Source organism: Argentina anserina, chromosome 3, assembly GCF_933775445.1.
Source record: "Argentina anserina chromosome 3, drPotAnse1.1, whole genome shotgun sequence".
Lineage (NCBI taxonomy): Eukaryota > Viridiplantae > Streptophyta > Magnoliopsida > Rosales > Rosaceae > Argentina > Argentina anserina.
In genome coordinates, this window is record NC_065874.1 from 12398198 (window position 1) to 12413457 (window position 15260).

Genomic DNA, 15260 nt, shown 5'->3' on the forward strand with positions numbered 1-15260 from the left:
TTAATTAAGGAAAAAATGAAGTCAAATGTAAAAAATAAATTACAACCATTAGATATTTTCAAAATAAATAATAACGATTAGATTTAAAAAATTTGATAATTTTTTACTTAATAATGATATTGTATAATTTTAGAAATAATATGATATGTCGATGTGACTAGACTTGATACATAAAATTAAGACTTTTAAAACCTAAATGTGTGATGTCATATATCACTTCTCACCAAATATATACATTCACGCATATTACCATTGCAAAATCAAGTCATAACCCAACAATAATGTACCTAAGAAGGGTTCTAACCAGACATATGTTAGACCCTAAAGTAAATCCAAGGAACAGAAAAAAGATAAGAAAACCTTGAAGTACGAGAATCTTATCCATCAACACTAAGATCCACGCCCACAATATCATTATAGAGAGCCAAGTGACCCCATTGCCACATCTGAAAACCACTTCATATTAATAATGTGACCCTATAAATACGATAGAGACCCTCCCCAATCAACATTCCCTGCATCCTAATTTTTCTTCAAACACAAAGAAAAAGTAAGCAAAAGATCAAACAAGAAGACAGAAGAGTGTTAGCTTACAACTAACAGTTGTCTGGATAATCTTGTTCATTATCATCATCATCATCAAAATGTTGGCCATTTTCCACAAGGCTTTTGCTCACCCACCAGAGGAGCTCAACAGCCCTGCTTCTCACCATGGTTCCAAGAAGCCTAAGCTCCCTGAAGAAACCCTTCAAGAGTTCCTCTCCCAGCATCCCCACAACAACTTCTCAATAGGGTTTGGAGATGCTGCAGTTCTTGCTTATGTCAAACCAGACCAACCCTTTTCCCGAAACCAGAGGTACTCATCAACTCGATCTTTAATGTCCCTGCTCATTAACATTCAAGATCTCAAGTAATTTGATTGTCTACATATGCTAATAAGCAATTTGGGGGGGGGGGGGGTGTGTTTTTTTTTTTACTTCAGGTTGTTCTGTGGTTTCGATGATATATACTGTCTGTTTCTGGGGAGCTTGAACAACCTGTGTGCACTAAATAAGCAGTATGGTCTGACCAAGAACACCAGTGAGGCCATGTTTGTGATTGAAGCTTATCGGACCCTCCGAGACAGGGGTCCATACCCGGCTGATCAGGTTGTTAAGGATCTCGATGGCAGCTTTGCTTTTGTTGTCTATGACAGCAAGGTTGGCAGTGTCTTCACTGCACTGGTAAGAACCTAGCATCATAGAATTGCTTCATTCTTAATAGTAATTTCAAGTTGTACAACTTAATTAGTAATTTAAGAGTTTGAGCAAAGAAAAACTCTTAAGACTAATTGTGTACAGAATATAATAGTTTAGCTGGTCTGAGATTTGCCAAAACAGCAAAGCTTACCATCAGTTACAATCAAACAACATATCATCCCAAATATAGTATATGAAAAAACAACATACTAATTTAGGTGATCACAAAAATGCACAACTATTGAAAGCCCTGTATTGGATTTCAAAATTTATATATGTTAGTTAGATTACAAACTTCATATAAATCTTGTGTTTCTGACTGCAGGGTTCTGATGGGGGAGTACAATTGTATTGGGGTATTGCGGCTGATGGCTCTGTGGTGATTTCTGATGAATTACATGTCATAAAAGAAGGATGTGCTAAATCATTTGCTCCATTCCCAAAAGGTACCTTATAAAATGATCAATTTTGCTCAAGTATTGCTTGTGATGAATGTCCTAGGCTAATGGGTGTGATCATATTGCTGTGCAGGGTGCTTCTTTCATAGTGAGGGAGGACTAATAAGCTTTGAGCATCCAATGAATAAGATGAAGGCAATGCCCAGAGTTGACAGTGAAGGTGTCATGTGTGGAGCTAACTTCAACGTCGACAAATACACGAGAGTTAACAGCATTCCACGTCGTGGGAGCGCAGCAAACTGGAGTGATGAGTGGACGTCGCAGTGAGACACCAAGTGTCGCTGTGCCGACAGCATGTCACCGTGACAGCGCCTGAACTAATTACTTGTCTGAACTTTTCTCTGAGTCTGTTCCTACTAGTTTTTCTGTTTGTAACGCTTGGACAAGAATAAATAATGCTATGATATTCAACATCCGAGTGTTAACGCATGCAAGTCTACTATTTATGTGCAAAAAAAAAACGAATGATTTAAACAATGGCAGCATCCACGAGTAGAGCAAATCACATAGAACCAAAAGAAAAGATATTTGCCAAGTATATGACTCATTTAACAGTTGGGGAATCATCCTACTGATTATTCTGTCCTCACCAGACAAGCCATAAAGAAAAAGCTAAGAGTATGAAAGGAAATGCAAGAAAATCAATCCTCGCATACATGAGCGTTTAATCCAGGGGTAGTGATAATATGATGAAACTCTGCCATTTCAATGTAGAAACAACATAAATCCTACAGTGGAGCAAAGCCGGAGTAGTTTCCAATCCCAATCACATCTATCTTTGCTTTTGTAGAAGACACATTTAACATTTCATTTTCCATCCTAGCATCCTCACCAAACAAGCAATATGAATAAGTATAGTAAATTGAAAAGGCAAAATCAATCTTGCATATATAAGCTTCATCCAGGGGTAGTGATAATGTTCAAAAGAGCAGGGCAGTTCAGGAAAATCTGCCATTTTTATACAGATACAACATGACATACATCATAAGTCTGTTTTCTTATAAAAGAACAGGACATTAACATGTCACTCCTTCCACATTTCAGCAAACTCATCCTGCTCCAGTGGATTTTCAAGCTCATGCATCTTTCTCCTTGTCTTTGCTTTGACTTTCTTTACAAAAGTTCCGGCCTTCTTCTTTTTCTGCATTGATCGAATCTGAAAGCAGAGCAAATATCGCATCAATAGCTGTATACTAAAAAAATCTGGCAGGAGCTAGAAAAAAAAATTTGGCAAGACTCCGTACTATATAGATCTAATGCTGTATTGGCATCCTAATTATCGTTATAATTTAACTCTTAGTTAGATGAGAAAACCAGGACTTAACCTATAGAGATGAAAATATGTTTTGACCTGATTTGGTGATATGTAAAATGGATTCTCATATAGTGTTGGGCCTCCAAAGCTGCCAGCAAATATCTTGATTGGATTCAAACAAAACCGAGGACCAACCTACATACAAAAAATTATGACTTTATGAGTTACATTGTCACCACATATACCGGAGAACATGCATACATTGTAAAAATATAACAATACAAACCTCGATCAAGGTCATTTTATCTAAACCCCCGCGAGCTATTTTATCTGATTCATTATGAGGAACTGATATCTGCAATTTAAGATCGGGAAAAGGTCAAGGCTAATGGTGCTGCTATTGCGGGAAACAATTTAATTTGAAGATAAAACTAAAATAATTGCATTAGGATATGGTATTATGTAAAATTTTATTCAGAAATTAATAGAAAATCTGCCACAGAATGAACTTATATTTGTGTGTCATCACTGCCATATATTTCTTTGATTAGAGTGTGTGACATGTATTATTTCTTTCAGAATCTGCACTACCCATTCTTGACATACCTGTCCGAAAACTAGGTGCATGCATACAACTAGATAGTTTCATTAGAATACAAGCATCATCAGCACTCAGAAAAATATACCGACATTGCCACCTACTTATCAATAATCCTTTTTCTAACAACTACGTCCCTACCTATAGTTACGAGCAAACAAAAGAAAAAGTTACGAACAAACAAAAAAGATAGTTGCAGACGAGACCAGCATCGGTTGGCCTCTGCTTAGCTAAGTTTCCCTTCAACAAAATAGGGGCTGTGTTTGAGTTACTCAGAATAACTGATTATTAGTTGTGGTTGTTGTCTAAAGTTTATGGATCTTTTCTTTGGAACAAGTTCAGTTTCAAATAAAAAAGAAAAGACAGGGAAACCAAGTTGTATGGAAGAAAGGATCTGAGTCTGGCTTTTGGCAACAATCCCAGTCCAACTTTGAGTTCATAGTTCAATCAACCATAACACCAAAGTGCCACTAGCTGCTAAAATATTCTATTGTTTCATTCAAACCTTTCTTAAACTGGCAACTTTGCATTTCAGAATGTTACTGAAAGACAGTAACATTGCTAAGGATGCAGGAAGAACCAACTTTGATAAATGACTTGCTTGGACTGAAAGATAATAGTTTATACCCAATTCTCCATATACGGACAGAATAAATGCTTACTTTCAAAATAGATGAAGTGGAGGAATAACAATATTTTCATGTTACAAACATTATAGAAAAAAGTTGCCGACATAAAAGGCATCAAATTCAGAGAAAACTGGCACACAACAATCAAAAGCCTTACAAATTAGTATTGAATAAAACAGTAGAAGTCATACTACATATATTGTACCTGATAGTTACGGAACCATACGTGGTCGTCAACGATAGAGAAAACAAAGACATGATCATAATAGGGCTTAGATTTCCTGTGCTCCTTTGGAGTGCCAAATATCTGAGAAACAATTACAACAAAATGTATAAGATATACCATACAAAATGTCAAAAATAGATTGAGCAATAATGCAAACTGATCACTGACAAGCAGAGCACTTAAGTTAAGGTTTACTACTATACCTGTGTAATCATCTCTTTCAAAAGTTTCCAGTGAGGATCCTTATCAAAATTAGATGAAAAGGTTAATAAAGGGCGCGACCCTTTTAGATGATTCCCAGTAAGCTTTAGTTCCTCCATTGTGTGCACTGAAAATCCAAAAAACAAATCTCATTCATCACATCTTTTCCTAGAAGAAACATGTAACCTGAGATAAGTCCATCTTTCAGGAAAACAATACAAAACAGAAATATTACCAGCATTCACTAGGAATTTCACAGACGGTCCACTGGGAGATTTCGCCATCCACATATAAAGGTCCTTTCCTTTCCTACACTGAATATTCAGATAGCCCGACGTAAAACACAAATCAGACACATGGACAACTCAAAAAAACCTATTAATTTCAATAACTAATGAGATACGAATTATACCTCGAAAAAGAGACAGGAAGAGCAACTCTTGAGCTCAACCAGCTCATTAAGGGTAGCACCCTTACTCGACTTAGACTCGACTTTATTGTCCTTCTTACAGTGAGGCAATAAATCCACCACATTCAACATCAGATGCCGATACCTAAACAAAATTCAAAACCCACAAACACAATCAGATGACCATTTTAAGTTTCGACTAAGCGATGAGTTAGAACTAGTTCCAGAACAACAACTAATGACCTGTAGTTAATCCGGCGAGAACAAGTCACCAAGACCTTCTCTTTGTTGCGGAAGACTGGTAAGGACTCAACCTGGTCGACGTCGGTCTTCTTGTCTTTCCAACCCAGAAGCGTTCGCTTGGGTCTCTCCGGAGCGAACTCCTCCTCCTTCTTCTGCGGCGCCGCCTCGGTCTCGCTGTGCTTTCTCTTCTTCGCCATTTGCTTGCCTTAGCTTCTGTTTGGATACAAAAAAAAAAATTTAACACTGATCCAGTTATATAGCACAAGAGGTTTCTGGGAATTTAGGGTTAGGGTTTTGGGTAAACAAACTACTGACCTGAGACTCTGAGAGAGGGAGAGAGAAGGAGGAGGATAAAGGTTTAGGGTTTTACGAGAATAGTTTGTAGCTCATTTTCTATGACCCGGCCCGGTTTTTAATTTCCTGACCCGGACCGTCAATTTGCCTACACAGTCACATTGTGGTCTTTTTTTTTTCTTTTAAAATGTCACATTAGATATTTTAGTAGGTAAATTTGGATATTTTAATAGGTAAATATGGCCAATGATGAATTATAGCATCATAGATGGCTTGATTTTGAGTTACGCACCACCAAATACTTATACTCGGATTAAATTATAATTTGAACGTTTAAAAATTAAATTATAACGAATTAACGGTCGAAAATCTCTCGACAGATCAGTAAAAAATAATCTAGACGTTTTTCATTTAGTCTCATCACGCACATCATCCTCCCCAGTTTGTTCATCTGTACAGACACCATGTTCAGTTCACACTTCACAGTATTACAATCTGTTGATACTTGATAACAGACACCGCCATTATCCAAAGAGTGATCTAACACCCTTTTTTTCACCAAGTTTGACATAACAAACTATAAAACAGGTGTAGAAACTATTCTGGACTTCACCTTCTTTTTAAGTGATTACGATATATATACACGCAATTGCAGGGGTTCTACCACATACCAATAATGTTCAAGAAGTTCTCAAAGTACAGTTTCCATCAATTAAGATTGTAAGGGAAAACCTTGCATTCTCACTAGTACGTCCAAGTGTCTCGGAACTATTCTCTGATACAATGCAGCTCCCTTGACCAAATAGACCATGCTTCAATCAGTTTCCGGCAAAATAACTCCACCTTTTTCCTCATCGCATACCTCCAGCTGAACCTTTAATAAAATGAAATTCAACGAGAGCAGAGATGAAAGTGGTGCAAGACAGTTAATAATGAGACAAATACATACACATTAGATTCGGAAAAAAAAAAAAAAGGATGCCTACATAGAGCAAGATTGATCTTACGATTTTAGTTCCAGCACCCATTCTTTTTCCTCTACCAGCTCAGATCTACTAAACAGATAAAGCTGGGTTTCTGTTTCAGATACATTTGAACATCTGTTCAAAAACTCAAAACCTTTCACTTTGACTATGCTGACTGATACTTACTCAGATGCTAATATATGAAACACAGGAAACCCAAAAACAATTGTTGTAGATGCCCAAGAGAAATAATTCAACTCGGGAAGGCTGAGAAATGACTAACTATTCAGCATGACAAAACGAATTATGTGCTCACTGAAATTGTAGTGAGATTTCATTATCTTAATCCAAGTGCATTTCTCGTAAAACAACACTAAATGGAATCTGTACTACCTAGGACTGAGTATAAGATGATGCATTATGTAATGCAACTTTCATACTAATGACCAAGTGGGGAAGGCACCATGTTGAGCCTTAGACCTTGAAGGACTACCTGAATAAATCCGATGCCTTACTCTCTACTTCATCATCAATAAGATAAACAAATTGAAGACTCTACTTCATCAACGATAAGATGAGTCTCAAGAAAATCAAATCCTAAACTGAAGAGTAGATAAAATCATTCTTAGTATTCTTGATTCAACTGTTGTGTCATACTCAAGTACCGCTGTAGCAGCTTTGCTATGATACACTGCCCAAAACTTTAAATTGAACAAACCTGAAAGTCGAGAACTATCCTACAAAGACCAACCCTAGAGCAGATTTGTAGCTTTGAGACTTTGACAGCCCCAAAAGCACCAGAAGCAAAATATCTAACATCTCTCTGGCAGATCACAAAATGCAATTAGGAAAGGAAAAGAGAAGGACAATATATGAATAAATGAAAACTTGTATCCGAAACTACTGAACAACATATGGAGACAGATGAAGAACCAGTACTAATAAAAATCCAAATAAATGACAACGTTTAGACCAAACAACAGCTTATGATCATGGATTTTCCTCTATAGTGAGAGACTGAGAGTTTGAGACAAGAATAAGACTTTCCAGTCACAGTTGCGTCTATCATTTCTACTAGACATTACTGTTCTAAAGTCACAGCCAGACCAGAATCTAGAAAATGACCATTGGTTTTGGGGCAAACGTACCTACTGACTTTTTAGTTTGCTTACTTCTTCATGCATGTTTATCCCATTGAACCTATAATACTACATTAATCAGTTCTTCAACATAATCATTTTAGGTGATGAAATCTACTATTTCTTGAAACAATTACACAACTTCAGTTGTTGATGAGTTGAACTTACTGAGAACTGGTAATTCAACCGGATACTGTTCTCTTGTCAGAGAAGATCCTATCAGGCATTCTATTAGTAAATTGGCTGCTCTTGTTAGTGCCATCGGCAGCCTTCCGATGGACAATCCTCTGCATGATCCTGATTGGAATTCCCCCCAAATCAAAGTCTTCCTTCAAAGACCTTTTCAAAAACCTGACGTCTGTATCAGAGAGCTCTTTCCTCCCACTAACAAAGGCCACAAAAGTGGGCGGTCTTGCTTTCACCTGTGTGAAGTACTTAACCTTGGGTTGAGCAGACTGATCTTTCCAGGAATGCCTACTCATAACCTTGCGCAACCAACGGTTAAGACGAGCTGTGGACAACCTTGTACACCATTTTTCATATGTTTCAATAACCTGGTGCATGACAGCTGCCTGACCCCTTCCCTCCAGTGCTGATATGAACACTACTGGTATTCCCGTCACCTGGGGTAAAACCGTCTGAATTTCTTGAGGTACAGCTTCCATAACCTTGTCACAAACTTCTTGTTCTTTCAACAGATCCATCTTGTTCACAATCACCACTAAACCACGCCCTTCTTCAATAGCCTGTCTAGCTATAACTACTTCATCATGCTTCATACTTCTTCTAGCCTTTGAGATCTCTTCGGCATCCAGGACCAGAGCAATTACATGAGCTCTCATGAGACTCTTTCTTGACTGCACAATGCTCAAGGATGATGGTCCTTTCTCCATCTTTGTTCTCTGCAACCAGCCTGCAGTATCGACCAGGTATATAGTTCTCCCTTTAAATTCAAACTCAGCTCTAATAGAATCTCTTGTCAAACCAGCCTCCGGACCTACCAGCACACGTTCTTGTTGTAACAATGTGTTCAGCAGGGTTGACTTGCCAACATTGGGTTTCCCCACAATTGCTAACTGTAACGGCAGCTTACTATCCTCAACCTCAGAGGAGCTGTCGTCACTGAAATTGCCCTCATCAGTGTTTTCCTCATTGTTTAAGACATTGAGCATATAATCCTCAAGCATAGGCTTTAGGCTTGAATAAAGATCTTGCATACCAAGTCCAGTTTCAGCTGAAATGGCAATAGGATCACCCCATCCCAACCTGTAAGCTTCAGCAGCAGCAGCAGCAAGAGAGCCACTACCATCAAAAAGAGACTCTGATTTATTCATTGCAACTACAATATTGATTCCTGGGGCATTCTTGCGCAACCACCTTCCAACCTCCATATCAAGTGGGTGCAGTCCAGCTCTCACATCTATAAGGAAGACAGCAAATTGAGATCTTGCCAAAATATTTGCAGTCATCCCCGCTGTTCTGTCAAGAATAGAACCCGAAGAAGCTGCTGTTTCCAAGCCGGCTGAGTCCAATACTCTGAATCGTAGATCACCCAATTTAGCAATGCCATCTCTGAAGTCACGAGTAACATGATCATCTGGTGTGTTGTATACAAGAGCCTCCCGCCTCCGGATCAAACGATTAAACAAAGCTGACTTCCCCACATTTGGGCGCCCAACAAGAATAACAGTTGGAAGCAGATTCTTTTTCACTTTGGTGAAATCTACTGGCTTTTCATACTTGACTCTAGCTTCCTTGGTTGCAACATGACCATCAGAATCAATATGGGACCCCTCCAAAGGAGCACTTGCATCACTGCAAGAATCAGTATAAGACTGTTCAACATCAGCTAGCGTGCAGAGTTCTGCTGTAGCCTGAACAATGCAAGGATGTATGATTGAGACTCGCCTACTTTGGGCCCATCTCAAAGACGGTACTCCTATGCAATTGAACGAGGAACTGGTAGAAAACGACCATATGCTAGACAGGTCTCTGTGCCTTTTTAACTGTGGGCCTGATTTAGTGGAACTCTTAGTTGGATTGCAAAGGAGACCATAACCAAACTTCCTCTTCTGAGCTGAAAGTGATCGAATCCACGAAGACATGCCAATTATGTTCGTGTTGTCTTTATACCAGAATCTTTGTAAAGTGGGGCAGTTCAGGAAATGTAGTCAAGTCTGTGAAAGAGAGTAAAGTGTGGAGCTTTCTAATGCACTCATTGACAGCGTATACATATCATGTACTCGATTCTTATATCAGCTTTCTTGATTGCTTGATTTCTTTGATGAATGAAAAAAAAACAGTGGCGGGATTCCGAAGCCAGGGTATCTGTCAAAGACAAACCAACAGCACTTCAATTCCTATAAAATTAAAATCTTAACAAATGGCACCAAAACTCAGAGACAAATCTGATATTAACAAAGTATGATCATTTAGGTTCACTATTACAGTCTTGGTACAAACCCATAAAGTATTGCTTGAAACATAAGTAAATTCCATAAATCTTGCAACCTAGTGGCTTCCACAAAGTATATTGAACAGAAATCATCCCTTTTACAAATGGAGGAAAATGCCATGAAACTCCCACCAATACAAAAGGAAAAACAAATGATATTCTCATGTTGTTAGCACTTAGCACATACAGAAGGCATTAGTAGAATTTTAAAAGTATATAGCCAAACATATGAAAGCACACACACTGTAAGTCTATAGCAGAAGAATGCTAGTCCTTTCATACGAAAAGGAGAAACAACAAAACAACAGCAACAAGAAAAATATGATAATAGAGTTTGAGTTGAGGTAGATAAATTGAACTCTTTAACAAATGCACACCGAGACAAATTCGAAATAAATAGATGCCAGTAACTCTTAACAAATTCACAGCTATTCTTGCTACCAACCCAATCGCAGAATCAGTAAGTAACCCACAAATTATACTAAGCTAGCTGAGCGGCTCGCGATATTAGCAACGACGAAGAACCAAAAGGAATGCACAAGTTAGCAACTTTACCTTTGAATAATTATCTGGGTTGCTTCATATCTCTCAAGATTGGAACAACTCAATCAAGATGAGAACTTGGAGCTTCTCTCTCAAAATGGCGGCACTGTTAGATAACTAGAAGCACCAAACACATCTAGTGCGCAAGTTGTGTTTTTTATGTTTTGTTTTTCTTTTTGTTTCTAAAGTACAGGTTTCGCCGCTCCACGTGTAAACAGTTAAAAACACGACGGTGAGTGTTGGAGTGAGTTGAGGTAGAGAGAAATGGCGGACCGGTACTTCGCGAACGACATGCCGGAATTCGTTGAGGAAGCACCGGCGGAAGATTCGGCTAAAGTGGGGTCACTCACAAAGCTCGTCTCTCTTCCTTGTGCAACTCTCTCTGATATGCTCAAGGCCTCAGCTTTGGACCTCAAAAACACGGTACTAGTCCCTATACATATGACTTGAGAGTGTTATTTATTTTCGGGTTCTGGGTTTTGGGGTTGTTTTGAGTTTTGAGAGATGAAATTGAAGTGATGTGGATTTGTGTATTGTGGGTTATAGGTGGTGATGCAGGCGTGGGGTGTGAGTGGGAATCGTGTGCAAGATTATACTTTGTATACAGGGGCTCTTGGAACTGCTTGCTTGGCCTTGAAGGCTTACCAAGTCACCAAAAACCACACTGATCTTAAATTGTGCGCTGACATTGTTAAAGCCTGTGATATAGCTTCTAGAGATTCTGGGTACTTCGTTATATTTTACCTTTGAGTTGCTTGTTTCAGTTTTGTGTGGCATTCACATTATCACAAATTATTGTGGTAAGTCTAATAAACTGCTGGTCTTCTGCTGAGTGCAGTTTAACATTAATAGCTTACTGATCATGAGGGGTTCAGTGTTGGAGATCTACCTTTGGATTGAGTAGTTTAACTCAAGTGAATAGATTTTTAACGTGTTGCACGGGCTTGCAGGCATGTGACATTCATATGTGGGCGAGCTGGCGTCTGTGCTCTCGGTGCTGTTGCGGCAAAGCATGCTGGTGATGGCATGCTACTTGACCACTACTTATCACAATTTAAAGAGGTGGTTATTAGTACTGCTTGTTTCAAGTTTGAATGTTGGCCTTACATGTATGTGTATTTGCTTTTGGTTGTGTTGATTTGATGATTGATTTTGGTCTTATGAGCAGATCAAGCTTCCTAGTGACCTTCCAAATGAGTTGTTATATGGGAGAGCTGGGTACTTATGGGCCTGTTTGTTCTTAAACAAGAACATTGGAGATGGAACTGTTTCTACTACTCGCATGGTAAGACAATATCTGATTAAAACTTTCTTCAGATTGATTTTGAATTGAATCAATTGGTATCCTTGTGATTGCTGCTTAATCTATTCAGAGATCAGTTGTTGATGAAATCATAAAGGCGGGTAGACAATTGGCCAAGAAGGGACGGAGCTCATTGATGTACGAATGGCATGGGAAGAAATACTGGGGTGCTGCCCACGGTCTGGCTGGAATAATGTATGTTTTGATGGCTGTGCAACTAAAACCTGATGAGGTCGAGGATGTCAAGGGTACTCTACGTTACATGATTAAGAATCGATTTCCCAGTGGTAACTATCCTTCAAGTGAAGGAACTGAATCAGATCGTCTTGTCCACTGGTGCCATGGTGCTCCTGGAGTTGCTCTTACACTTGTTAGAGCAGCTGAGGTAAATTTATTAAAGGCTTAATTTGTGGCAAATAGAAGCGCAACCTTGCAACATAAGTTTTATTAAATACATCTTGTTATGTTTTTGAAATATTTTCACCAACGGTAGTGAAGTGTCACTCATTTTTGGATTCACATAGGTTTGCCATTTTGTTGTTGCTGCTATTGAAATTTGAATTAGTACAACGTGAGATGAAAATGAAGGGTCCTTACCGACAATCTGATTGTGACTTTTTTGTGGTGGATAAGAGAATAAGCCAATAATTTTACCTTCTTATCCATAGATTTATGATATGCATCCAAAGATGAGAATTTTTTTTTGGTTTTTGGTGCCATCACATGACTATTGAACTTTATAATATTCTGCAAATGTATTTTCCATATAGCTTACTCATTAGTCTGCATTTGATTTCTTTAGGTTTTCGGAGATGAGGAACTTGTGCAGGCAGCTATAGATGCAGGGGAAGTGGTGTGGAGACGGGGTCTGCTAAAGCGAGTTGGCATATGTCATGGGATCAGTGGGAACGCTTATGTCTTTCTGTCACTTTACCGATTGACAGGTAAGGTGGAATACTTGTACAGGGCCAAAGCATTCGCTTGCTTTCTATATGACAAAGCACCAAGACTCATATCAGAAGGGAGGATGCATGGAGGTGATCGCGCTTATTCCCTATTTGAAGGTGTTGGAGGAATGGCTCATCTCTTTCTGGACATGGCTGAACCATCTGAAGCTCGGTTTCCTGGTTATGAACTTTAAACTACTTGGATCGGATGTAATAAACTAATAAATGCCTGCGCCTAGTTTTGTTTTGTAGATATTGCAAAAGAAGCAGATATATAAATAAATATAACAGGTTGATCTGCACTTAACCAATGAGGAGAGAGTTATTTTTATTGATTTTTTATCACTAACACTAGAAGAAAAACTGATTACAACAACAGAGCATTCTAACTCTGCACTCTACAAATGGAACTGATCTACTCTGGTGACATCATCCAAGGGAAATGTTGACAAAAGCACAAGAGTTCCTATTTAAGCCAAACCGACAAGCTTCTCACTGAGTTCCCACAGCTTGCGAGCCTTATCTGCATCACTGGCTTCTTCAGACAGTTGATTCTCAAATGAAGCAGAGGTCTTGTTCCAGCTCCAGTAGACTCCTGACTTTGTCAAGCTCGGGTCACTTACAACCTAAATCAGCAGAAGCAAACAGAGTGAGTTCATGAACAATGAGAAATTTGAAAACATATGCACAATGTATAAGCTCCCTGCGTCTCGTTCCTACCTGAGCAAGTCTCTTGCCAGATTCTTCTTCAGATACATAGCCCTTGGTGATGTACTTTTGGAATGGCGGGAACAGGAGCCTGAACAAGGGAATGTGCTCCCTGAACAAGCCTGTTGTGGCAATGCAACCCGGGTAAAGGGAAGCGAATGTTATCCCAGTCTCCTCGTGGTAGCGCCTGTGGAACTCTTGCATTGTAAGCATGTTGCAGACTTTGCTGTCCTTGTATGCCTTGGCACCATCAAAGTCTCCACCATCAATCATGGCCGAGCTGTTGACCCCATTTACGCCCCCAGCAAGTCCCCTCAGGTCCCCAAGGTTGGCCTTTGGAGGTACATTTCCAGCCAAAGTGTTCGTGTTTCCTGAAACATCATACAACATCAACACAATTTAGCACATACATAAGAGCACACATTGCAAAAAGAACCATTGCCTTGGTTTTGAAATTCGAACCAGTACCTGTAATTGAGCCAACAATGATGAGTCTCTTAGAAGGGTAATCAGATTTGTTCAAATCCTCAAGCATCAACCGCGCAAGAAGGAAATGTCCAAGATGGTTAGTTCCAACACTGAGTTCAAATCCATCAGCAGTGTAAGAAGGCTCTTTAGCAGTAGGCTGATACACAGCAGCATTGCAGACCAGAACATCAAGCGGGCGTTCAGACCTTCTGAAGTTGTCAACAAATTGCCTAACGCTCTCTAGCGACGAAAGGTCTAAATGCATGATAGTGTAGTTCTCTTTGGGCATCCCAGCTGACTTGGCAGCTCTCTCAGCCTTAAGGAAATCCCTGCAGGCCATAATGACATGCCATTTTCCGGTCTCGGCCAATGCCTTGGCTGTGGCTAAACCAAGTCCAGATGAGGCGCCAGTGATCACTACACTGCCTTTCCTTAAAGTCTTCTTCCCATCTGAAGTGGACTTGTTGATTGCTGGTGATGCTGTCGCCGCTGTTTGAGCCCTCACTGGCTTGAAGTCTCTCTGTAACCAAAACCCAATTGCCAACACACAAATTTAATAAGAAAAATTCACACCAATTATGCAAAATTCAATATTTTTTACTACCTTGCAGCTTAGTGTAACAGAGCTGAAATCAGTCTTGAGATTCTCCGAGAATGAGACTCCAAAAAGGGTTGAGTCCTTGAATGAAGCACTCAACTTTCCCTGAAAAACACAATTCCTAGACACCCCATTAGCTTCTAAGGCGTTAACAACAAAGAACAAACGTTACACAAGAAAAAAAAAAGAGTAATCTAGATGACAAACCTCCTTGGGAGCAGAGAAGGCAGAGGAAACCACAGAAGCAGCACGAAGAGCCATTGTCAGTAACAAAAGCAAGCCCCTTTAAACCACACTGGAACTGGGTTCCCTTATATCAGAAGTGAAGAAGAAGAAGAAGATATCAGTGCTGTTACTTGTATCTTGAAAAGGAAACACCAGTTTGTATTTATACTGTGAATTTGGGACTAGGCCAACACAAGGGACTAAACTAGCAATTATTTTGGATAGGAGTTGGGGGGAGAAGATAAGATAATTAGTAGTATGTGAGTCTGCCACATCAATCTGAAACACCCAATGAGGATTTGAGGTTGGGATTTCTCTTGATATTTTCTTTGAAATCTTTTCTGAGTTTGGGTGAACC

General features: G+C 39.3%; 5 protein-coding genes across 7 annotated transcripts; 2 read left to right on the forward strand and 3 right to left on the reverse strand.

Annotated features, from left to right (window-relative positions):
- Positions 1-528: 528 nt before the first annotated feature.
- On the forward strand, positions 529-2125 carry LOC126786725 (stem-specific protein TSJT1-like). The gene is made up of 4 exons (XM_050512644.1): positions 529-856; positions 983-1223; positions 1564-1684; positions 1770-2125. The coding sequence occupies exons 1-4, from the start codon at positions 645-647 to the stop codon at positions 1961-1963; spliced, it is 768 nt and encodes a 255-aa protein (XP_050368601.1). The 5' UTR covers positions 529-644; the 3' UTR covers positions 1964-2125.
- Positions 2126-2547: 422 nt separating this feature from the next.
- LOC126786818 (ribosome biogenesis protein BRX1 homolog 2-like) lies at positions 2548-5548 on the reverse strand. The gene is made up of 8 exons (XM_050512767.1): positions 5258-5548; positions 5018-5159; positions 4841-4919; positions 4608-4732; positions 4384-4485; positions 3238-3306; positions 3048-3146; positions 2548-2852 (listed from the first exon to the last, which is right to left on the reverse strand). Exons 1-8 carry the CDS (start codon positions 5452-5454, stop codon positions 2721-2723), a joined length of 945 nt encoding a protein of 314 aa, XP_050368724.1. The 5' UTR covers positions 5455-5548; the 3' UTR covers positions 2548-2720.
- Positions 5549-6215: 667 nt separating this feature from the next.
- LOC126785938 (uncharacterized) lies at positions 6216-10802 on the reverse strand. 3 transcript variants are annotated; one of them, XR_007671141.1, is made up of 4 exons: positions 10666-10802; positions 7824-9983; positions 6559-7716; positions 6216-6425 (listed from the first exon to the last, which is right to left on the reverse strand). XR_007671141.1 is itself a non-coding variant. In XM_050511618.1 (3 exons), the coding sequence occupies exon 2, from the start codon at positions 9758-9760 to the stop codon at positions 7838-7840; it is 1923 nt and encodes a 640-aa protein (XP_050367575.1). In that variant the 5' UTR covers positions 9761-9983; positions 10666-10802; the 3' UTR covers positions 6227-6425; positions 7824-7837. The 3 variants fall into 3 exon arrangements, 1 of the variants encoding a protein (XP_050367575.1); XR_007671140.1 differs by having other exon boundaries at positions 6559-9983; XM_050511618.1 differs by lacking the exon at positions 6559-7716 and having other exon boundaries at positions 6227-6425.
- Positions 10803-10807: 5 nt separating this feature from the next.
- LOC126785939 (lanC-like protein GCR2) lies at positions 10808-13205 on the forward strand. Its single transcript, XM_050511619.1, has 6 exons — positions 10808-11076; positions 11200-11378; positions 11604-11715; positions 11822-11938; positions 12027-12341; positions 12759-13205. Exons 1-6 carry the CDS (start codon positions 10918-10920, stop codon positions 13095-13097), a joined length of 1221 nt encoding a protein of 406 aa, XP_050367576.1. The 5' UTR covers positions 10808-10917; the 3' UTR covers positions 13098-13205.
- Positions 13206-13214: 9 nt separating this feature from the next.
- On the reverse strand, positions 13215-15066 carry LOC126785940 (protochlorophyllide reductase, chloroplastic). The gene is made up of 5 exons (XM_050511620.1): positions 14885-15066; positions 14684-14782; positions 14080-14599; positions 13624-13982; positions 13215-13529 (listed from the first exon to the last, which is right to left on the reverse strand). The coding sequence occupies exons 1-5, from the start codon at positions 14936-14938 to the stop codon at positions 13374-13376; spliced, it is 1188 nt and encodes a 395-aa protein (XP_050367577.1). The 5' UTR covers positions 14939-15066; the 3' UTR covers positions 13215-13373.
- Positions 15067-15260: the final 194 nt, after the last annotated feature.